The sequence below is a fragment of the Mandrillus leucophaeus genome, unplaced genomic scaffold (assembly GCF_000951045.1).
Source record: "Mandrillus leucophaeus isolate KB7577 unplaced genomic scaffold, Mleu.le_1.0 Scaffold858, whole genome shotgun sequence".
In the NCBI taxonomy this organism is placed as follows: domain Eukaryota; kingdom Metazoa; phylum Chordata; class Mammalia; order Primates; family Cercopithecidae; genus Mandrillus; species Mandrillus leucophaeus.
Genome location: NW_012109341.1, coordinates 619,761 through 644,161, shown reverse-complemented (window position 1 = coordinate 644,161; position 24,401 = coordinate 619,761). Strand labels below are relative to the sequence as shown.

The following is a 24,401-nucleotide window of genomic DNA, read 5'->3' as shown; positions in this document are numbered from 1 at the left end:
AAGAAATCTTACATTAAACATCTCATAAAATAAAAAATGCATACTCAAATAGACTTTAATGTATTAAAAAATACAGAACATTAAAATGTGTCATTACCAAAATAACTAACATTTTCCAACAACTTGGATACTGAGGAATCTTTTAAATAGCTCCTGGTTTTAAATCCACCCTTATCTACTCTTACTTTTTCATTTTACACCTCTCATATTAATCTGAGAGTCTAACTTTATGCAAAGTAAGGTAACAAATTTCAGTGGCAGCATAATAAATAGATGTTCTTTCACAAAGCCAAATACTTCTTGTGACTGAGCTCATCTTTAATAGAAATGTCTTCATGCTATGAAACTAAAACTAAATCTTATGTTTTAGTAAAACTATTAAAGTTTTCTTTCTAAAGTATAAAGAATTTGAAAGCATTTTTATACAAGTAAAGTCCTTTTTGACAGGATATATTTCAAATATATAGTTTGAATTACCGATTTATGCATAATACATGTACTATTTCTAGTAGATGTCATTAATGTATTTTTAACTGTAAGCAGGAATACCATTATGTTCATCTGTTACAAGTTTTCTTTTCTTTATCCAGTTTGCCTCAGACCAAAAACAAGTTATCAATTTGCTTGCTTGAAGTCTCATGAATTAAAAACTCATTTTATCATTCATTTTCACAAACCCTACAAATTGATATAGAAATTCTTTTTGTTACTTCAAACTAATCAGATGATGTTTTTAACAAAATAGACCTTCTGGGATACACACAAGTATTATCTTCGTAAAATAAAAGGTACTTCCAAATGTGTGTGTTCTAATGAAAATATTCCTTAATAAAAAACTTTGAAAATAAAGCTCCATAACATTAAACTCTATTTTTAAAAGAAAAAAAAAAATGAGAGTACTTTTAAATAATCTGAATTACCTAAATCTGTTAATGGTTAGGGTGTTTTTAAAAAACAAACGTATTAAATGAAAGGAGAAGCAGAAAAAGTATTTTTCATATATATCAAATTGTTTTCTAACTTAGAAGCCAATTTAACGTGTTTATCAGTTAGAAGAAATAATACCCTTCTTTTTTGCAACATATCCCTTAAGTGAATTTCCTCTACTTTTTGTCTAATTAACTAATAAAAACAAAATGTATACTGTACCCAAAAAATTAAGACTATAAAGGAATGAAGCTTGATGTAAAAAAAATCAAAATGTAGTTTTAAAATTTAATAAAGTCAGAAATTCAAACATTACTGTGCACTACCCTCTTCCTAAACTTCACTCTTACTCAGAAATATTCATTACACAACAGTGACAAACAAGAATTTTTCTGACTGATAAAAAGCTTTATTAAATTTTTTCTAAAGGAGATAATACGGGTAAAACACTTAACACTGTGCCAGGCATACTGTAAACATCCGAAAGACATTAGTCAAAATGAAACAAAAGCAAAGTATCCTCAAGGATAAATAATCCAACTAATACAAATATCCATTAGCTGTTTTTCAAAATGTGATTTCTATCATATTAAAAATTTTATATATATCAAAACCACCAATAAAGAATGATGTTTATTTAATATTTCAATATAAATTTGAAATCTGGTAAGTAATGAATAAACCACAGCAGCATATGCAAAGTAATCTTAAAATAGAGTTCACAGGCTCATGAATGTAGTAAGGTAAATTTTTAAGAGCATAGTTAAAAAATTGTCTCTTACAATCTGCCTATAAGATAACAAAAGCCAACGTGGCATTCATTACTGCCAAATAATGTACTTCCATGAATTAAAACCAAGGTATAACTTGATGCTACAAGAAAAGCCCAAAGTCAATATAGTTCCTACGAATTATTACCTCTTCCATTCAAAATGTTAAAATGAAACAAAAAAAAAAATTGTAGTCAAAAACAGAAGTCTATATTACTAGACCTGAGCCTATTACATTTTCAGAAGAAAAATGTGTGGCTATCCTTTAGAAGAGTAAACCTTTGCTTTTTCTTTCCTTTTTGCTTTTATTTTCTTAAATATTTGTATTATTCTCAAAATGCAGACAATGACAACCACTAAGCACACATAAGTATACATCTGAGTTAATCTTCCAATTACAGCAATTTGAAAATAAACAATCCTAAATTTTTAATTTATTAATACTGATAGCAATGAAAAGAAGTAAATTCAACATTTAGCTTAGAAAAGAAACTTCTATTAAATAATAAGAAAAAACATGCTAAGAGATCAGAAACAGGACAAAGAGCAAGAAAACAGAGACAGTCTGTATCTACTCAATTGATAAAGGGAGCTCCCCATCCTGTACTAGTTGTTTTCCCTTGTTCTATTTCAAATGGTTGTTTTCCCAAGCCATTACGCTATTTCTTCACAAGGTCAATCTATTCTCTTAGAACAGATCATTCACTTATTTATTACGAAGTGTTATTTAAGCATATTTGAGAATTAGTATATCATATTTTATTTAAAAGACTGATAACTTAAGGACAATATTCACAAATCATTTACCTATCAGGCACCCTTGGAGCAAAACATGATGTAGTAGAATGAATACACAGAATGTAATCAGGCCCAAGTTCCTGGACTTTAGCCTCCACTGCTTTCAGGTCTGTACGCAGCTCGTCACCTTCCAAAACATTTTCTATCACCACAGGCTCAAAACCTAACCAAACCAACCAGAAAAAAAAATGTTAGTGTGAACTAAAATAAGGGAAGATCCTGAAACTCTAGGAAGCATGCTATTCTACACGAGAACTCTTAATATTTATTTTGGTAGATTAACCTTCCTCTGGTAATAAATACACGGCTCAGTACTGGTATTAGTCAAAGGCAGGTCAAAATAATGTGACGGACGACTACACAATTTTAGGACCATAAGTCTATTTAACACTAGGATATGACAAGAATGAAATCTAGAAAGTAAGGAAAACAAATGTTAGATATCTACAGAAGTAATAACATGGACACTGATGACAAAAAGGATCACTTTAATCCAGTTCAATTTCAATCCACAGAAAAGTAAGTCCACTCATTCTCTGGCAATATTTCTGTTTTATTTTAAAGTTCACTTTATTTCAGAGATGGACATTAATAATAATACAATTCACTTGCTGAAACAAATCACAATCATTTACTCAATGTTTTACCTCTAAAGAAAAACGTAATAAATTTCAGCAGCCTAAGGATCACTGATCCATCGCATAGCCTACAAAAGCCTCCTATGAAAACAAAATGTATACAGTAAATTTTGCATAATTTAAAGATAAAAAGTGTTTTTACATTTTTCAATTAAAACAGCATACTTAACTAGTATATAAACAAAGGCCCGGCAACAAATAATAATTATGGAACCATATATATTTAGGTATCCATAAACTTAAAAGTTGTATAAAGCAATACAAACATTAAATTTTGTCACATTTATTTTACCACAATTTTTTCTTTTAAAAAAGCAATAGGGAACAGAGTTAATTTTTCATTTATCTTTATATAAGAAATTTGAATTTTCTAATTGTGATGTTTAAAACATTACAACACTTTTCTTCTCTTACCTGCAGTGATCATGGATTTAAAGCAGGACTTCTGGTCTATTCGTGGCCATATAATATACTTTGCCTTTGGTCTTTTGTGTCGTAATGTTAAGAAACACAGAGTTAGACTCATGCCAGTTGCCATAGGAACTACAAAGCAGTTGGCTACTGTATGGACACCTACAAATAAGCAGCAAAACAGAAATCTGTTATTCCGCTAAGCACCCAGCATCCTTCTTGAGGAAATAATATATTTCATCTAAAAAATAATAAGAGTCGTAGCCCTAGTGCTTCTGTTTCTGTACTCACTCTTGGGAAGCTCAATGCCAAATTCAACTTCTGAGCTTATGGCTCTGATTTTCTATCTTATTCTAACGACTTTTTATTTTTAGAAAAAGTCTTTTCAAAAGCCACTCATACTCTTTCTGGAAAGGGGCAATAATAAAGGAAATAGTCAATGGTGTGTGTGTGTGTGTGTCCAGTCAGCCAAAAGTATTATGATTAAGACCGTACATACCAGCCAGCTTTATAATGTCCAGGACCAAAGAATTGGTAATTTTGTTCAAAAGGCTAGAGCCTGCAGCTTTTGGTTGCACAGCAGAAATATCACCCGATCGTCCAATGCCATGAATGAACCTAAGCAAAAAATAGGCCAAAAACTGGACAAATACATTCAGCATTCTAAGTAATATAATGTACAAATATGCAAATATAATAACCCAAAAAACACAGGAGCAATATTTGGCTGTTACAGATATATGTCACAAACTATTAATGATGTGGAACTCTCCTACTTAAACTGAAACAACTTCATCAATTATGCTGTGATAGCTAGTTTTCAATGACGGCCCCCATCAATTATTTTTCTCCCTGTGCCCACATCCTACTCCCACACCAAGATATGGAGTCTACTTCCTCTCCACTTGCATCTGGGCTGAACTTAGTGACTTGCTTGGCCAGGAAGAATCTAGCAGAAGTGACTGTGTGAAATTTTCATGCTAGGCAAACCTTCAGATGACTAAACTCTCAGCTAGTATCTGACTGCAACTACATGAGAGACCCAAAGCAATACTCACCCTGCTGAGCCCAGTTAATCCAAAAAACTATGAGAGGTAATAATAAGTAATTGTTTTTAGCCACTTAATTTTAGGGTGGTTTGTTCTGTAGCAATAGAAAACTGAAATATATGAAACAATAAATTATCTCTTTTTTTTCTTTTTGAGACGGAGTCTTGCTCTGTCGCCCAGGCTGGAGTGCATTGGCCCGACCTCAGCTCACTGCAAGCTCCGCCTCCCAGGTTCCCGCCATTCTCCTGCCTCAGCCTCCAGAGTAGCTGGGAATACAGGCGCCCGCCACCATGCCGGGCTAATTTTTTTGTATTTTTAGTAGAGACGGGTTTCACCTTGTTAGCTAGGATGCTCTGGATCTCCTGACCTCGTGATGCGCCCGCCTTGGCCTCCCAAAGTTCTGGGATTACAGGCGTGAGCCAAAGCGTCCAGCCAAATTATCTTTTTTCTTTCCTTTTCTCCTAATCACACAGTGGGCTAAGTTCCAATGATGGTTCAAATATTGCCTTAATTTTAAAAGAACTATATGCTCCTAGAAAATCAGTGTGCAAATCTTACTCATTTTAAATTAGACGATATTATACATTGTTTAAAGATATTTCTCAATACTCTTTAAAATAAAAAACCCTTTTGTAACCTGAGTAATTTCTAATTGACAGTCAAATATATCAGAAATTCTGTATAGGGGGATTATTGAAGAATACTAATGTACTTCCTCACCACTGAAATATCAAGAGGCTGTCTTCTGTCTCTTATACACATCTAGATGTATGGGGGATTATTGAAGAATACTAATGTACTTCCTCACCACTGAAATCTCATTTACAAAACATTTCTTACATATATTATCAACCATGTTATCAGCAAACTGTTAACTGAAATTTTCATCCAAGTTAGGCATTATCATCAGTTTTGACTGCAGTGATTTTTACTGAAATACAAATTCTACTATGCCCAGGAAATTTTCATTATAATGTAAAAGCATGGAAGAGAGTTTTATTTAAAAGAGTTTACACTTCACAGAAAGGTTGGTGGACAGAGCAATGAGTGATCATATTTGGAACTACCAATTAAATCATTATCAGAATTGATGAAAAGTTTTCTGCAATAATGCAAAAGAAAAAAATCACTCAATAATCTAATACACCTTTCCCTGTATCTATTGCAACAGAGAGGTATTTATAAAATGGGATTCAGTTTAAAACAAAGTTTAAAGTTCTAACTACAAACCATTCTCAAAAAACAAAACAAAACAAAACACTGCCAATGTTAGAAAAGAAACATGGAAAACTATAAACAACCTTAACGAATTTTAAACTCTTACAACCAGATATGTTTATTAGGGTTACCATTCCTCAGAAAATGTATAGCCTGTGTTAGTCACCCAGAACCTGACGGGGTAACCCCCACATATTTTTACTCTATTGTCTTTGAAAAGCACCTGCTGAGATAAAATTGTTTCCATCTCCCTGTTGCATTTGGTTTACATATCCATTTGAGCAGGGAAAAAGTGGTTTACAGACATTTGATAATCTAACAATGAAAACTGCTGCCATTATTTTGAACCAAAAATAAATAAACGATATGTCTCCCATACTACTTAAAAAAAGATACCTGTAATGACGACGAGCAACTAATGCAGATGCCACTCTCCCTTCCCTTTCTCCCACACCACAATTGCCTAAGAAATTGTTGCTGTCCATGATTGCAAGTTCATGTAAAAAGAGTTCAAGTGTACTTTCATCCCAGCCATTCTCTGGACACTTGCCCTTAAAAAAAAAAACAAAAAAACAAAAAAAAACTTACGATTATATTTAATAAAACTACCGTTCTCTAGAACACTACAGGAACACATTTTCACTTTTTAATGTGTATTTTGCCGTGCTCCTTGTTTTCTAAAATTCAGGCATAAATTCAGCACTATATAGAGACAGCAAGGAGACAAAAAGTTTATACATTTGATTACAACTATTTATAGATTTCGAGAAGTGATGATAAATGCATACAATGAGATTTACTCAGATATTTAAATTTCCGTAAGCTAAACTAATTGAACACCAATACACCACATCCCCAATGAAGATGCTTCAAACCAGGGCTTTACGATTGGGGCGGGGGGACATGGAGAAGGGCGGTAGTTGTCAAACTTCAATGAAATATTGGCCAGGCTCGGTAGCTCACGCCTGTAAGCACTTTGGAAGGCCGAGAAGGGCGGATCACTTGAAGTCAGGACTTTGAGACCAGCCTGGCCAAAATGGTGAAACTCCGTCTCTACTAAAAATGCAAACGTTAGCCAGGCGTGGTGGCGGGCGCCTGTAGTCCCAGCTACTCGGGAGGCTGAAACAGGAGAATGGCGTGAACCCGGGAAGTGGAGATTGCAGTGAGCCGAGATCGCGCCACTGCACTCCAGCCTGGGCGAAAGAGCGAGACTCAAAAAACAAAACAAAACAAAACTTTTAATGAAATTAAAATTCAGGAACGCTGGCAGGAGGCAGACCTGTGAGGTTCGGCAGCAACCTCGTGGTTCGAGTTAGCATACAGTGGTCTACAAACACCACATGTGCTCTGAGTCGTTCAGCGTGGTGAAAGATGAAGGTGCGAACTTTGCCCTTTCCGCGAATAAAAAGGTACACTGGGACTTTCCCTCACTTCCGCATCCCGAAGTTAGAAACAGCGGGACTCAAAACCCCGACCCCAACGCCCCCTCCTAAGAACACCCTTTGGCTTTCACTGGCTTTGGCAAGGCTGAGACGGCACAGACCGCAGTCGGTCAGCTAGGGCAAGCCAAGCTAAGACAGACTTGGGACTAGTCTCAAGCAGCAAAGAGCTGCCGGTGGGGCAGCACCAGCGGGAACGGCGGGCGGAGCCAGAGCCCCGGGGTCGCGGCGGCTGGGGAGGGGACCGACAGCTCGGTACCTTCTCCAGAAGCAGCCGTATGAGGTGCTCATGCGAGCGGCGGGCCTCACAGCCCTGCCGCACGTAAGCCGGTGACACCAGCCGCTCGCCCGCCGCGAAGCTCTCGCGGTTCATGACAGCGGTGGCGACAGTGGCGAATAAGCGGGAGCACCAACTCCACACGCCAGACTCACGACGGAACCAGAATGCAACTCGCCTCCTGGACTGTACGGCAACGCCTTGGGACAAAAAAAAAAAAAAAAAAAAAAAAAGAACACGTATCGCTTCTGCACATGCGCAGACCGTCTCGGCGCTCCAGGAGGAAGTTGGCGTGTTTGAGCATGCGCGAGGGAATCCGCGCTTTTAGGTGACTTCGGGCAAAGGAGGTACTGAAATTAGCCCCGCCCTGCTGCAGCTGATTGGTCTGGTTAAACCCTGGTGTTCCTAATAGGAACTTCAGGAAAGGATTTTGCACTTGTGCAGACCGGACGAGCAGGGTGAAAACTAGGTACGTGGGGTTTTCTAAGTTCTGTGTTCCAGTCCTGTTGGATGGTTGAGATCTGTGCAGGGTCTGTGCTTCCGCCTTATTCAAACTGTTTGTCAGATGCCAGAACCTTCAATCTTTACTTTGATACATTTCCACACTTATTACTGCTACACAACCCCATAGGAAATAGCAGTGCCCCACTCCTTTTCCCCTTTGTACTACTGAATGTTTAGCCATAGCACTTACCACTCACCACGTGACATGCCAGACGTTTGTTTATACTCACACACAAACACACACACACACACACACACACCCATGAATGTAAACTCTAACCTAACGGCAGGGCCTCGGTTTTTGCTGCGGGGCCCCCCTCCCCCGGGCACCTAAAACAGTGCCCAGCATAAAGTAGGGCCTAAAAAAAGAAATTGATATTGAATTAATGAATTAGTTTGACCATTCTGAAACTATCCCCAAGAACATTTTGTAAAATTGATTAAGGGAGGAAAAAATCCAACTAGGCTGTTATTAAGCCAGTTTGCAGTATGGCCGACTTAATTGTATCTGGTTGCTACTTACTACCCCCAGGAGAATGTGGCGCCTATCACAGGACTCTTCATTCTTTTTCTGCTCTATAGATAAAATCTAAGACATTGTGAGAAGATAAGCTTTCCTTTGCGTTGCTTCTGTAGGTCCTGCATACCAACAAAACTAAGGATGCCAGCTTGTCTGGAAGGCCCAATAAAAAACTGATTCATGGAGGAATGCAATTGTCACATCCTGATGATTTCATCTCCCTTACCCCAACAAATCAATAACCCCAAATTTTCCAGCCCCTCACCCTCCACAAATCCCCTTAAACACCTTAGCCTAGAACCCCTCGATGAAACGAACTGAAGCTTGAGAACTCTTCCTGTTTCCTGGCTTGTAACTTGTGATTATTAAAACCCTTTCTCTGCTGCAAGCCTGCTGTCGGAGTATTGGTCTGTTCCTGCACAGCTGACATAGGAACCTGGCAGTCCTGTAACAATTCAACAACCTAGAGGTTCACTGCTGGAGATCCCTGCCTTCAGTTTCTTTACAATCTTCATCTTATGTGAGCCTACAGTAACTCCTGACATTGCTTTCACCTGGTGGTATGCCCACTTGCACTGATTCACACCCACCTGCAAGAGCTGCTTGTTAAATGTTTAGGAATTTTGTGAGCCAGTTTTTAAATACAGCCACTCAAATATTGTATTAAAAGCCAAAGTAAAAATACTGAAAATTCATCACTTCCTAATTATTTTACATTTTACTATTATCTATGTTCTTCAGGTTATTTACATGCATTTTATGTATATGGTGGAAATTCAATATAATGTTATACTACTGCACATCTTCCAACTCCCCTTTTGATGATGTCACGTTGGCAATGGTGGAAGCATTTACGCCATGGAAATCAGTAAACACTGCAAATCAGGCCCTTACCCTCCAACCCACTCCCCTAGAAGTCATTTGTTCAACATGCATGAGCTCATCACTGTTTCTACTGCATGTTCCCAGGGCATCCAGCTATTAATATATATCAGTCTATTTATGGTATTTGTTGAATTGCATTTCAATTGTTAATTTTCTGTCTCAACTAGACTGTGAGCCCCTGGTTGACAAGGGCTATATTGATATCTATGTTCAAAGCACAGCACTAAATACATAATAGGTGTTTGATAAATATTTGTTGAATGACATAGACCATTTGACTACTTAAAACTAAACAGAAAGGTAAACCACAAAACAACAAGAATTTAGCTTTCTTTCTAAAATGAGTATTATCTTTCAAACTTTTGGAAACTTGAGTTCTTATTCTCAAAGTGCAACTATTTTTGCAACTTTGTCTTTGGAAAAGCCTTCAAAGCTGCTTTGTCAATCACATGCAAAATGTGCAAAAATCCCAAAATTAACCTTATTACTGAATGGACACACCAGGTTTTTGAGCCAGCTTGTTCTCTCACCTTATTCACCATCTTCAGAAAAATGTTTTTCTGTTTCCAAAAGTTAATCATTGTCAAGATATGCATTCATTAAAGGTATTCAAAAGATACCAGCTTTGGAAGCAATTTCAAGAGAAGTATTCTAAAATTACTTTCATCCATTCACTCATCCAACAAGTATTTATCCATATCCCCATTTTACAGATGAGGAAAGCAAAGCTCAGGAAGTTTGAGTAATGTATTTAAGGTTATACAACTAGTGACACTAGCAGAATTTAAATCTGTGTGTTCTCGACCTATTTTAAATGATGCTTCATCTTGTAAAGACCATGTTATTCTGATGTTGCCTATCTATTAAAAATAGTATGTAATTACTATTTTAAAATAGTAGTTTGTAACTACTATTTAAAATAGTATGTAATTACGATTTTTAAATAGTAAATAGTTTGTAACTACTATTTCAAATAGTATGTAATTACTATTTTTAATAATAGTATGTAATTACTATTTTTAATAGATAGGGCAACATCAAAATAACCTCATGGTCTTTACAAGATGAAGCATCATTTAAAATAGGTCCAGAACACACAGGTTTAAATTCTGCTAGTGTCACTAATTGTATAACCTTAAATACATTACTCAAACTTCCTGAGCTTTGCTTTCCTCATCTGTAAAATAGGGATATGGAAGAGACAGTTACGATGATTAAATGAGAGGTAATTGCTCAATGACATCTTCCCCTTGATAGACTGACTATACAAATGGACAATGGCCAGATCGTATACGATAACAGAACTCTCACCCACAACCTCTGTAGCAACTAACCTTCCAAACCACCACCTCTGCAGCAATCAGCCAAGAATGGTTAAGACTTGGACAATGACTGCCAGCTTCTCTTTTATTACTCGTTTCTAACTTAAGACCAACCAAAGAAAGCCAAATATCCTCCTTAAACAAATTACATAAGATGCCCTGTTTCTACTTAACCAACCTCTAGCTTCTCCTTGCCAACACCTCCAATCGGCACACCTGAATTCTTCCCTGTACCTGAATCTTTCACTATAAAGCTCTCCCACTCTCCTGCCTGCCTTTGAGACTCTGACAAATGCAAATGATGGTGACTGACTCCTTTCTCTAGCAAGCTCTGAATTTCCAGTTTTCCCGGAGACTTCACTGAAACATGGTCTGTGCTGTCCATGGCGGTGGACCTCAGCCTTAGGCCACTTGTGATGCCCACAGGGGCTCCTTGTGCCTTGTTGCCTATGGCTTGTCAAGTCCATGCCAACTTGGTAAGTCAGTGCTGGCCTGGAACTCCTCCCTGTTTGCCTTGAGTTCCTAAGCTATTCATTTGAAGTCTGGTACTCAGATTTTGTTACTGGTTCCTATTTGCATCCTTAGTGGAATCAGGCAATTCCTTTTCATCCTTGGTGCTGTCCTTTGTACTTCTATTTTGTATTGTGCTATCTAAAAGTGTTGTTTTCCATAAGAAGGAGAATCATACGGTAGAACATGGCCATGGGCCCTACAACCCTGTTGTTTAAGCCAGTTTCACAGACCGATGAGTTTGCAGTTCTCACCAGACTACATCCGTTTGGACAAATTTTGTTGTGGGTCACCAATAAAACTGGAGGAAGTTCTCCCTTCATCTTGACTTTTTGTTCTGAGGGCTTGCTTTTGATCCAAAGAAAGAGGTCATTCTGATATTCTGCCTGCCAAGGGGCACAGATTATCCGGTCTGTGTTCAAAAGGGGCAAAAATCAGACTGGGGGCTGAGACAGGATAAGCACGAGCATAACTTTCAACACCATAGCCAGCATGCATGGGGTGCTCCAAATCTAAATCCTCTCTACCAGGAAAAACTGCTGCTGCTTATACATACTCTCATTACAATCCTAATGCCTGTGCCTATCTCTCTAAGTGGGATAACTTCATCAATGCAGAGTTGGGCCTTCAATGGCCACTCTGGGAAACACTTGACTTGACAAAATGTTTTACTTGATGGGCAACTTAGAAAAGAAAGGGAATTAAGATTTCTTAGGTGTGATGGGCAACAGGTTTTGAGTGGTACACAGAGGCCTCCAAAGGAAATTCTGATTCAAGAATTATTCTACTAAAAGATGCTTTGGCTAAAGCAAACAAGCAATTTGACAACTTAACAACAAACTAGACTCATTTCCTAGTAAATCTTCCCCTTTGGGTTGGCTTCCTATATCCAGATGTCCCTCTTATCCCTTAGCCTTCTGATATCTCTCTTTCTTCACTTCCATCAACACCCCCCTTCTCTTCCTCTTGTCCAGGCCTCCTGCATTGTCCCAACAACTCTCCTAAAACTCGAAAATGTCAATTGCTTCTAAAGATCCGTCTCCCCTCAAAAGTAAGGTATGCAGGCAACTGCAGAATTTAAACTTTGCACCCAAGATGAATTAAGAGCAATAATCAAGGATTTCCCTACTTCCAAACAAGACCAGCAACTATTTATAGAAGAACTTAGGATTTATTTGAATGCATATGATTCAGGGTTACCTAACCTAAATATATCAATGTATACATATATTGGCCAGATCCTCAGGTGTTAAATCTTGGATTTAAAGAAAAGCTGATTGGACCGACATGAGAAGGGATCTACAAGGATCGCTCTTTCCCCAATAAACTTAGAGTATGAAAAAAAAAAAAAAAAAGAAAAAAAAAATGCCCTGAAAAGTAGAACAGAGCCTCCTAAAAGCAATATCCCAAACGTTTTGTATAAAAATCTGTTGTATCATAATTCAGTAACGCAAACAGAGACAAGATGAAACTATAGGAGATTTTCAGGATAGACTATAACATACCTCCTGACAATATTCAGGAGTTAACAACAGTGCCAGTGTAACAGCAGCCCTTTCGTCTTATTTTGTCAATGGAGTTAAATCCAAAACTAGAAGGCTAATTCAAAAGTAGAAATTAGAATGGAAAATAGCTCTTTACCTGAACTAAACACCTCTCAGAACATTTTGAAAGGGCTTTAGAATAAAAATGACACAAGGCCCAAAATAAACTATGGTCTTACAGATCAAACAGCTAAGTGGCCCTCTTCCCATCAGCCATTTTGACAAGGACACTTACAGATATTGTAAACCAGAAAAAAAGATTGTCCCATCTTATAAAAGAGAAACCAAGATAAAAAAAAAAAAAATCCCTCAATTCCAATCAATGAGAGTGCCCTCAGAAGAAGAAAAATGCTCCCAGTATCCTGCTTTGCTCTTACACACTCAAGTGAATTAACTGTATAGATGATGGTATAGTCTGAATGTGTTCCCCAGAATCTATATGTTAGAAACTTAATCCCCAAGGCAAATGTGTTGGGGGATGGGGACTAATGGGAGATATTTAGGCCATGAGGGTTCTACTTCAGGAATGAATGAATGCAACTATAAAAGGAACTCACAGAGTAAGTTCATTCTTTTTTCTCTTCTGCCATGTGAGGACACATTTGCCCCCACTTGCCCTTCCACCTTCTGCCATGTGAGTACCATAGCAAGAAGGCCCCCAACAAACTACCAAATACCAGCGCCTTGATCTTGGACTTCCCAGCCTCCAGAACCATGAGAAATACATTTCTGTTCTATATAAATTACCCAGTATTCTGTCACAGTAGCATAAATGAATGAAGACAGATGGTCAATCTCATCAATTCCTGGTAGGTACATATGCTGCTCTTTCTGCATTAAACTTCACCACCTTTGCTGAGCTTCCTCCTCAGAGTAAACATACACACAAGTGGTAGGTCTCTAAACCCACATATTTTTTCTATCTCCCAGCCCTTAATTGTAACCCCTGGGCCCTTGAGTGAAAATATCCCTTCCTGGTCTGTGAAACTACCCCTGCAAATTTAATAGCCTCCTCTTTGCAAATGGAATCATAATATTAAATGTGCAAGAGAGGAATTGTTTCTTAAAGTTCCAGAAGACTCCTCTATTCATAATCAAGTTGTGCCTACTGTGGATATACCTTTGCCTCCTGCATTATGTTTGATGCATACCCCCACATGAAGGTCTTGACACTGTACCTGACATTCTGTGGCCTTAAAAGTCCACGGACATAGAAAAAAATAACTGGAGTAGAAACCGAAGAGAAGATAGGTTGTACCAAACTGTTACCCAATCATCCCCAATATCCCTTGAAGACAGAGCAAAGGAAGATTTCAAAGCTGTATTTGAAAGCCTTATATCTAATGGTCTTTTCATACCCTGCACTAGCGATTGTAACACTCTAGTCTTGCCAGTAAAGAAACCAAATAAATGAGAATATCCATTTTTCAAGACCTCAGGATAATCAACAAAATTTTTGTTCCTTGCTTCCCAGTAGTACCTAACTCAGATACCATCTTGGCATCAATTCTACCTGAAGCCACTTGCTTAACTGTAGTGTATTTTTGCTCTGCCTTTTTATTTATTTATTTCTTTTTTGGATGTGCCTCTAGACCACTTCTAGGGCAGTCAATACCTTTTAGCTTTCACCTGGAGAAGATAACAATATACCTGGACAATCATGTCCCAGGGTTTTATTGAAGCCCCCTCCTATTTTTCCCAATTCCTCAAACAATTCTTAAAAGATCTGAATTTCTCTTGTGATTTAGTTCTGATATCATATGTAGATGATCTACTTTATTCAGAGAACAAGAAAACTTGTAAAAGAGTTCCATTTACTTGCTCTCAGCCTTAACAGAGAAGGAACAAAGTTTCAACAGATACATTTCAACTTTTCCAAAGTACAATCCATTATTTAGGACATGGTGTGTCTAAGGAGGGAAAAACATTCTCTCATTAGGCAAAAGATTATCCAAACTTATTTTAGACCTGTCACTAAATGACAGTTGATAGGACTTCTAGGTTTAACTAGATATTGCATACACATTTTCTGAGATCGTAATATCCCTTTATGACTTGATTCAGACCTCAGGAAGAGACTTTTTCTTCTGGAAACCCAAACTTGGAATAGGCTTTCTGCAGCCTGAAGAAAGTTCTTCAACAGCTTCTTTCACTGGGCATCTTTAACTACAAAAATCCCTTTGGTCTATTTATGCATGAGCTATATGGATAAGCCCTTGGAGTTTTAACTCAACTTGATGGGAACCATCAAAACTCATGACTTACTATATATAGTCTTACCTTTGATCTGGTTGTAAAGGCTTTCCTCTCATCTGTGTTGAAAGCTGCAATTAAGAAAAAAACAAAAATTACTTATCCATACTTCTGCTGAAATAGTTCTAGTTTCCCCACTTGATCTCATGGTCCCTCATACAGTATTGACATTACTACTGACTGAAAACACACAACACTTTTCAGCCAGCTGATTAACTTCCTAGGATGTTCCTACTCTCCCTCTCACATTACCATTCACTACTGCAGCACCCTGAATCCTGCCACTCTTCTGCCCCTAACCAGAAAGGGAGCCTCACAATAGTCTCACCTTAGCTAGGAAATTTTCTGTATTCATATTTCTCAGGGACTCCCACTGAGAACCCTGACCTAATACTATTTGTTAATGGATCATACCTCAAAACTGAAACTGGCCGAGGTGGGAGGATTGCTTGAGCCCAGAAGTTCAAGACCAGCCTGAGCAACAGAGTGAAATCTTGTCTCTACAAAAAGAAAAAATTAGCCATGTAAGGTGGTACATGTTTGTAGTTTCAACTACTCACAAGGGTGAGGCAGGAGGATCTCTTGACTCTAGGAGGTCAAGGCTGCAGTGAGCCATGATCATGCCACTGCACTCCAGCCTGAGTGACAGGGCAAGATCCCATCTCAAAAACAAAAACTGATACTGGAGGTTATCAAGCAGGTTATGGTATGACTAATTTCTCTTTAGAATATAGTGTTCTCTACCTGGGTAAAAGTCAGCACAAATGCCAGAACATAATGCATGTATTACACTTTGTCAATTAGTTGAAGACCAAAGAGTAAACAAATGTACAGAAAGCAAATATGCTTTTGGAATACTACATGACTTTGAGATTCTTTGAGAAAAAAAAAGTGGGGAGTTTCTCATCTCTATCAAAACTCCCAGAAAAATAGACAACAAGTTAATGTACTTTTTGATGCACTCCTGTTCCTTTGAGTGGTGGTCATTATAATGTAAATGCTCATGCAAAAAGAGAAAATATGAAACTTAAAGGAAATGCTCTAGCAGCTCATTGTGACACACAAGCAGACTTAACCAGTATATGATCCTATCTCAGCCCTCAGAGGATAAATTTCTGGAGGTATCCAAAGAGACAATTATAAAATATCAATGTTGGCAGGTGCAGTGGCTCATGCCTATAATCCTAGCACTTTGGGAGTGGGTGGATCACCTAAGGTCAGGAGTTCCAGACCAGCCTGGCGAAACCCTGTCTCTACTGAAAATACAAAAATTAGCCAGATGTGGTGGCAGGCACCTGTAATCCCAGCTACTCAGGAGACTGAGGCAGGAGAATCACGTGAACCAGGGAGGCGGAGGTTGCAGTGAGCTGAGATCACACCACTGCACTCCAGCCTGGGTGAAAGAGTGAAACTCCATCTCAAAATAAAATAAAATAAAATATCAATGTTTAGGCCAAATCTTTGAAAAGGAAGAATGAAAAATATCCGTTTGCGTCATCGCTGGAATTCCCAAGACAGTGGTTTGGTGACATCAGATGACTTCAAATGGAAGTTAGCTTAATTTCGCCTTGAAAACTGCTCATCATGGCACAGACAAATTGCCTACTCCCTTATATGGACATTAGTTGGGAAACTTGAAAAAGACAGCTGAGGTTATTTTGGAGTCATGTGTCACCTGTCAACACATAATCCTGAATAATCTGTAAAGGTGAGACATGGCCAAGAACCAAGGCCTCAACACCCTTTTGCACACCTTCAAATGGATTTTTAAAATGTTTTTATTGTATGTCTATTTTCAGAGTAGACTGCAGCTTTTTTCTGCCAAAAAGCTACGGTCCTTACAGTCTCTAAAAAAGCTGCATGGTTTTATGTTTCCAACCTGGGGCATAACAACTTTTATATCAAATGACTAAAGCGAACACTTTATGGGAACTATTATAAAATAACTACACCTTACTCCAAACTACACTATCCTTGCCACCCACAATCTTCTGGACAGGTTAAAAAAAACCAATGGCATTCTTAAATTTAAATTAGCAGAACTTTCAGAAATCTTCGAGCTCCCTTCACCAAAGCTACTCCCGCTTTCACTAGCCTTTATGGTTACATGGTTCATTATTCCCTTGGGAATATATTCCCCTGAGAACTGGTAACTAGAAGACCCATGCATTGAGATATTTCACTTTAGATAATAGACTCTGTCCTACTGCACACAAAAATGACAAAATATTTCAAGGAACTCATGTACCATACCCAGTTCTATCACCAAGATCATTATGCCAGTATCCCCACAACATCTTCCTAAACAGCCTCTTCATGATCTTCAACAGGAAATTTTATGTATTTGGAAGTGATAACAGAAAGAAACTGTTCTTGAACCTCATCAAAAGTAGCCTTATCTAGCAGTGTTAATAGCAAACACAACAATTAAACTCCAGGAAGTCAATCCCTGGGTTCACATTTCACAACTAAAGAAGCAATTTAGAATTCTATACAATCGAAATGTTAATCTAAAAAGATGCTTCAACCTGAGGCCCTTTGCATTCTATCCAGAGTCTTAAATTCTTCTGTACAGGCACCCTCTTACCAGATTATCACCATAATGGTAAAACACAAAAAAGTCCAAAAGATCTCACAATAAGATTGATTGTGGAGGCGACTAAACAATCTCCAAGATCTGGAGATCTGGATCACTAGCCTTCCTTCAACTGGTCATACTCTTCCAAGTAAGACAGTGGCCAAAACGGAGACTGAGGGACTGAATATACAGGTGAGCAATGGCCAGGCGATATGACGATAAAACTCTGACCCATAACCTCTGCAGCAACCAGCAGGAAGCCAAACCATACTCTGCAGTGATCATCCCCAAACAATTAGGACTTGGCCTGTAACCACCAGCTTTCTTTATTTCGCCTCCACTTCCAACTCAGCACCAACCAAAGAAAGCCAAATGTGCTCCCCAAACCAATTACATAGGATGCCCCATTTCTAGTTAACCTGCCTCCAGCTTCTTGGTGCCGACAGTCTCCATATGGCACATACCTAACCCTTTCCTTTTTTCTATCATAAAGTTTCTCCACTCCCCTTGTCCTCATTGTCTTTGAGCTTCTGCCAAATATAAATGACAATGACTGATCCCCCTGCTATAGCAAGTTCTGAATAAACAGCCTCTAGCTGCTCTCATTTGCATGGTCTTCATTTATTTCTGCACCTTCCATAAAATTAAAAGTAACCAAGGGTGGCCACAGTGGCTCACACCTGTAAATTCCAGCACTTTGGGAGGCCAAGGTAGGCAGATCGCTTGAGCTCAGGAGTTCAAGACCAGCCTAGGCAACATGGTGAAAGCCCATCTCTACCAAAAATACAAAAATTAGCTGGGCATGATGGCCTGTATTTGTGGTCCCAACTACTTGGGAGGCTGGGGCAGGAGGATCACTTGAACCTGGGAGATGGAGGTTGCAGTGAGCCAAAATCTTGCCACCACACTCCAGCCTGGGCAAAAGATAAAAAAGTGACCGAAAGCTAAAATGCATTGTGTATGTAGCTAGAGGATCTCTCTCTAGTACATTGAGAGTGACAAAGGAAAACAAAATCAATCAATATAAATTTATTAACATAATATGTGCCAAACACGGGTTTAAGTACTAAGGCTAAGGTGTTAGGTGCTGAAAGGTACAAGACATACCTTTCCTTCGAGTATTATTATTTATTTGAAAAACAAGGCATAGACATTACAAGATAACTAACACTATAAGCTAACATACATTAAGTAGCCTGCAGGAGTCCCTGTGCCACTGGTATAAAATGATCAAAAGTGGCTTCATTGAATAAGGGGCACGTAAGCCAAAACTTTGAGGATTAGCTCAGTAGAGACAAGGGGAAATCAGCACTTCAAAGGAGGAAATTATTTCAGTTTGGAATCAGAAATAAAGATGTATTTCACAAAGATATGAGTCTAACTGGTTGGTCTTAAATCATAGGGGGGAAAGCTACAAAGTAAAACTAGAGCCTTATGTCAAAAGGCTTCCCTTGCCAGTCTGAAGAATCTAGATTTTTTCTGTAAGCCCTGAATTTTCACCTGAGCTTATCCTCCCAACCCCCCGTGGATGTCCTCCGGTCACTCAGGCTACTTAGACTCAACAAATACTCTACTGTACCCTCAAATCTGAATCGAAAGATAGCCAGAAGAAACTATCCAGAATAAAGCGTAGCAGTTAAAAATGAAGATGGAAATATAGAAGAGAGTGTAAGAGAATAAAAAACATATGGAACACAGATGAAACAATGGAAGCCAGAAGGCAATGAACTAAGAAAAGTGCTGAAATAAATAACTGCCAATTTAGAATTCACTATGCTGGGACATATCTTGCACAAATGGAAAAAAAAAGCATGCTTTCAAAGCATGGAAAGGTGTATGATATGGTCTGAATGTTGGTGTCACCCCAAAATTTATATGTTGAACTCTTAACCATCAGTACCTTAGAATGTGACTGTATATAAAGATACGGCCTTTAAAGAGGTAATTACGGTAAAATGAGGTCCTAAGCGTGGGTTCCTAATCCAATATAACTGGTATCTTTATAAGAGGAGATTAGACACAGACACACACAAAGGAAAGACCACGAAGACAGAAAGAGAAGACAGCCATATACAAGCCAAGGAAAGAGGCCTCAGAAGAATTCAAACCTGCTGATACCTTGATTTCAGACTAATCTCTAGAACTATGAAGAAATGAATTTCTATTGTTTAAGCCATCCAGTCTTGTTAGGCAGCCCTAGCAAATTAATACACAGACAAACTCCAATTGAAAAATGTTATAGGGTGTTACAGCTCTTTCAGAATTTGTCTAGTAGGCTTTCCAGTTTATGCCGAAGAGCCCCTTTAAAAAAAAAAATGCTCTAGAAAATACCTGGCTATTTATACCTGACTAGTATGTCTCAAAACTGTGATAGTCATGGAAAACAAGAAAAGACTGAGAAATTATTACAGACCAAAGGAAACTAATGAGACATAATAACTAAATGTAATGCAGTATCCTGGATTGGATCCTGAGGCAGAAAGAAAATATGAGTGGAGAAATACAAATAAAATCTGAAGTATGTTCAAGAGTGTGTAACTATGTTGAGTTCTTAGTTTTCACAAATGTATTACAGTACATACGATGTTAACATTAGAAAAAAATGAGTAAAGGATATATAGGAATCCTCTGCTCTGTCTCTGTAAATCAAAAAATATTTCAAAATTAAAAGTTTAGAGACATTTTCAGGCAAAAACGGAATTTTCACCAGCAGAACTCCACTAAAAGAAATACCAAAAGGTATTCTTAAGCCAAAAGAAAAATGGTTCCTTCCATGTGAAATACCAAAATATCAAAGGCTGGCCACTGTGGCCCATGCCTGTAATCCCAGCACTTTGGGAGGCCAAGGTGGGTGGATCATTTGAGCCCAGGAGTTCAAGACCAGCCTGGGCAACACGGCAAAAACCCATCTCTACAAAAAATACACAAATTAGTCAGGCATGGTGGTGCACTTCTGTGGTCCCAGCTACTTGGGAGGTTGAGGTGGGAGGATTGCTTGAGCCCAGGAGGTCGAGGCTGCAGTGAGTCATGATCATGCCATTGCACTCCAGCCTGGGTGACAAAGTGAGACCTGTCTCAAAACAAACAAAAAACCCAAAAAGCAAAAAACAACAACAACAACAAAAACCCAAAATATCAACAATGCAGGATGGGATGAAGAACAATAAAAATGGTAAGTATGTGGGTGAGGCTGGGTGCAGTGGCTCATACCTGTAATCCCAGCACTTTAGGCGGCCAAGGTGGGCAGATCACTTGAGGTCAGGAGTTCCAGACCAGCCTGACCAACATGGTGAAACTTCATCTCTACTAAAAATAAAAAAATTAGCTGGGTGTGGTGCTGGGCACCTGTGGTCCCAGCTACTTGGAAGGCTGAGGCAGGAGAATTGCTTGAACCTGGGAGGTGGAGGTTGCAGTGAGCTGAGATGGTGCCACTGCACTCCAGTCTGGGTGACAGAGCAAGACTCCATTTCAAAAAATATGCATTAAATAAATAAGTGGGCGAATCTAGATTAATATTACCTATATAAAAAATTACAGTAATGTGTTTTAGGGTTTAAAATATAGAGAAAGGACATTATTGGTATTTAAGTAGAGAGGAGCTAAAGGGAGTAAAGTGTTCTAAAGGCTTTCTAATCATAGAGTGGCTCATAGAGCTTATGAGAAGGCAGCATCTCAGAACTATCACTGAATCAGAATTTCTGTTTTAACAAAATCCTCTGTGATTCATATGCATATTAAGGTTTGGGAAGTATTGTTCCCAAAATGTGTGTATTATCTGAAAAGGGAGTAAAAGAACTAATTGATATTAGATTTTTGCATATCTAGAATTTATTTTGTAATCTCTATGGTAACCACTCAAGGAATGCTAAAAGATTGCATAATTTTCAGACACAGGGGGAGACTGAAAAAGTAAAAAATGATCAGCTCAAAATAAAGCAAGGAAAGAAAGAAAAAGAAACAGAACAGATTGAATACATAGAAACCAAATTAAATATAAGTAAGCAAAATATTCATATTAGAAGACAATGATTATCCGACTAGATTTTTTAAGACAAAAGCAATTACATATACAAGATGATGTAAATGTGTATAGCAATTTACAATTTATAGTTTTTCACATATGCTAAGGCTAAGAAACATTAAGACTAGGTTATTAATAACCTGAAGAGCAGCAGGTTGTTATATTAAGATCTTCTACAAAGTAACATAGAAATCCCAGGATGTTACCAATCTGGCAAATTACTTGTATTCTTTAAAATGTCCCGGTGTGGTGGCTCACGCCTGTAATCCCAGCACTTTAGGAGGCCGAGGCAGGTGGATCACCTGAGGTCCGGAGTTCGAGACCAGCCTGGCCAACATAGTGAAACCCCGTCTCTACCAAAAATACAAAAAATTAGCTGGGCATGGTGGTGGGCGCCTATAATCCCAGCTACTCGGGAGGCTGGGACAGGAGAATCATTTGAACCCTGGGAGGCAGAGGTTGCAGTGAGCCGAGATCAAGCCATTGCACTCCAGCCTGGGGGACAAGGGCAAGACTCCGTCTCAAAAAACAAACAAACAAATAAAAACAAGTCTTCAATAAAACTATGGGAAAAAAAATTTTATTACATATTGTTTTAACCAGGAATGTAACTAAAACAAAAGGCTACAGAAATATTGAAAGTTGAAAGTAAAATAACGGAAAAAGATGTAACATGCAAATACTAGCAAAAAGAAAGCTAACATAGCCAGGCGCGGTGGCTTACGCCTGTAATCCCAGCACTTTGGGAGGCCGAGGCGGGTGGATCACCTGAGGTTGGGAGTTTGAGACCAGCCTGACCAACATGGAGAAACCCCATCTCTACTGAAAAAATTAAAAAATTAGCCGGGCGTGGTGGCACGCGCCTGTAATCCCAGCTACTCTGGAGGCTGAGGCAGAGAATTGCTTAAACCTGGAGGGGTGGAGGTTGCAGTGAGCCGAGATTGCGCCACTGCACTCCAGCCTGGGCAACAGAGCAAGACTCTATCTCAAAAAAAAAAAAAAAAAAAAAACTAACATAAATTATTAATTTTAGGCAAAGTAGACTTTAAGATAAATGACATTACTAACCATGAAAAATAATACTACATAATGACGAAAGGTTTAATTTACCATTATCAACTATTGTATGAGAAGACACAATAATTCTAAATTTGTATACACTTAGTAATATAGTTCCAAAATACATAAAGCAAAAAATGAAAAGTCTAAAAGGAAGAATAGACAAATCTGCAATCATAGTGGAATTTTATAAGGCACCTTTTAGAAACTGATAGAATATGTTAACGGAAAAAATTAGTAAAGATATAGAAATACCATGTTTAGCAAACTTGACCTAATGTACATTCCTAGAACATTGTACCCAATAACTGCAGAGTGAATATTCTTTTCAAGCTCACCGGGAATATGTACCAGAATTAACTATATGCTGGTTCATAACATAAAACAAGTCACAACAAATTTCAAAGCAGTGAAATCACATAAAGTACATCCTCTGACACAATGCACCTAAGCTAGAAATCAGTAACACAGGCAAGGCTTATTTAGAAATTAAGCAATATTCTAAATAATCCATAGGTCAAAGAAAATGTTACAATAAAAATTATAAAGTATTTTCAACTGAGTGATAATGAAAATACCACACATCAAGACTTATGAGAGGCAGCCAAAATCATGCTTGTGGGAAACATAATTTTAAAAGCATGTAACAGAAAAGAAAAAAAAAAAGCTAAACATTTATGAGTTAAGATTTTCATCTCAAGAGTTGGTAAAATAATGGAAAATATACACTGGGAAGTTTTAAAAAGAATGGAAAATAAACCCAGAGGAAATTAAATAAAACAAATAATAAAGATAAGATCAGAAATTAGGAAACAGAAAATGTCTCAGTCTGTTAGAGGCTGCTGTGACAATATATCATAAACTGAGTGGCTGATGAATAACAGAAATGTATTTCTCACTGTTACTGAGGCTCAGAAGTCCAAGATCAAGTCCCTGGCAGATTCCGTGTCTGATGAAGGCCACTTCCTGGTTCATAAAGGGTCATCTTCTCTCTGTATCCTCACATGGCAGAAAGGGAGAGGAATCTCTCTGGGATCTCTTTTCTAAGGGCACTAATCCCATTCATGAGAGGTCAGCCCCTCTGACCTGCTCACTTCTCAAAGACTCCACCCGCTAATACCATCACTTTGGAGGTTAGGATTTCACATACGAGTTTGGGAGAGACATATTCAGACCATAGCAGAAAACAAGGAGAGAATTAGTAAAGCTGGATTCTGTGAAGAGACTAAGAGTGAGTTGGGAAGGGGGGTCTAATCCCAGAGGCCAGAAAAACTGGAAGAGGAAAATGTGGGGAGAGGTCCATACGGTTGCAAGTGAATAGAGAGGGAGAAGGGGCCAGATTTTCTGGCACTGTCACCTAGGCTGGAGTGCAGTGGTGAGATCTTCGGCTCAGTGCAACCTCTGCCTCCCAGGCTCAGGTGATCCTCCCACCTCAACCTCTCCAGTAGCTAGGACTACCAGCATGCACCACCATGCCCGGCTAATTTTTGCATTTTTTTGTAGAGATGGGGTTTCACCATGTTGCCTAGGCTCTTCTTGAACTCCTGGCCTCAAGCGTTCCTCCCACCTCAGCCTCCCAAAGTTCTAGGTTTACAGGCATGAGCCACCATGCCTGGCTGCCAGATTTTCATTAGGGATTTTGAAATGAAACACTGTGCAGCTAGAGGAAACCCCCACT

The 24,401-nt window shown here is 38.4% G+C and overlaps 1 protein-coding gene and 1 long non-coding RNA gene across 3 annotated transcripts in view; one reads left to right on the top strand and one right to left on the bottom strand.

The window, feature by feature from the left end:
- The window catches only part of SEPSECS (Sep (O-phosphoserine) tRNA:Sec (selenocysteine) tRNA synthase), a 40,356-nt gene extending 32,537 nt beyond the window's left edge, over nt 1-7,819 (bottom strand). Inside the window, exons 1-5 of one of the 2 annotated variants that reach the window (XM_011968733.1) lie at nt 7,510-7,819; nt 6,208-6,362; nt 4,044-4,162; nt 3,548-3,706; nt 2,505-2,658 (exon numbers count right to left, since the gene is read on the bottom strand). In XM_011968733.1, coding sequence (XP_011824123.1) covers nt 2,505-2,658; nt 3,548-3,706; nt 4,044-4,162; nt 6,208-6,362; nt 7,510-7,623 — 701 coding nt within the window. In that variant the 5' untranslated portion in view covers nt 7,624-7,819. The remainder of the gene's footprint in view (nt 1-2,504; nt 2,659-3,547; nt 3,707-4,043; nt 4,163-6,207; nt 6,363-7,509) is intronic. The other variant, XM_011968734.1, reaches the window with a different exon arrangement.
- A 96-nt stretch (nt 7,820-7,915) lies between these two features.
- LOC105530975 overlaps nt 7,916-24,401 on the top strand; it is a 61,941-nt gene continuing 45,455 nt past the window's right edge. Inside the window, exon 1 of the long non-coding RNA XR_001004722.1 lies at nt 7,916-7,996. This is a non-coding gene — a long non-coding RNA (uncharacterized LOC105530975). The remainder of the gene's footprint in view (nt 7,997-24,401) is intronic.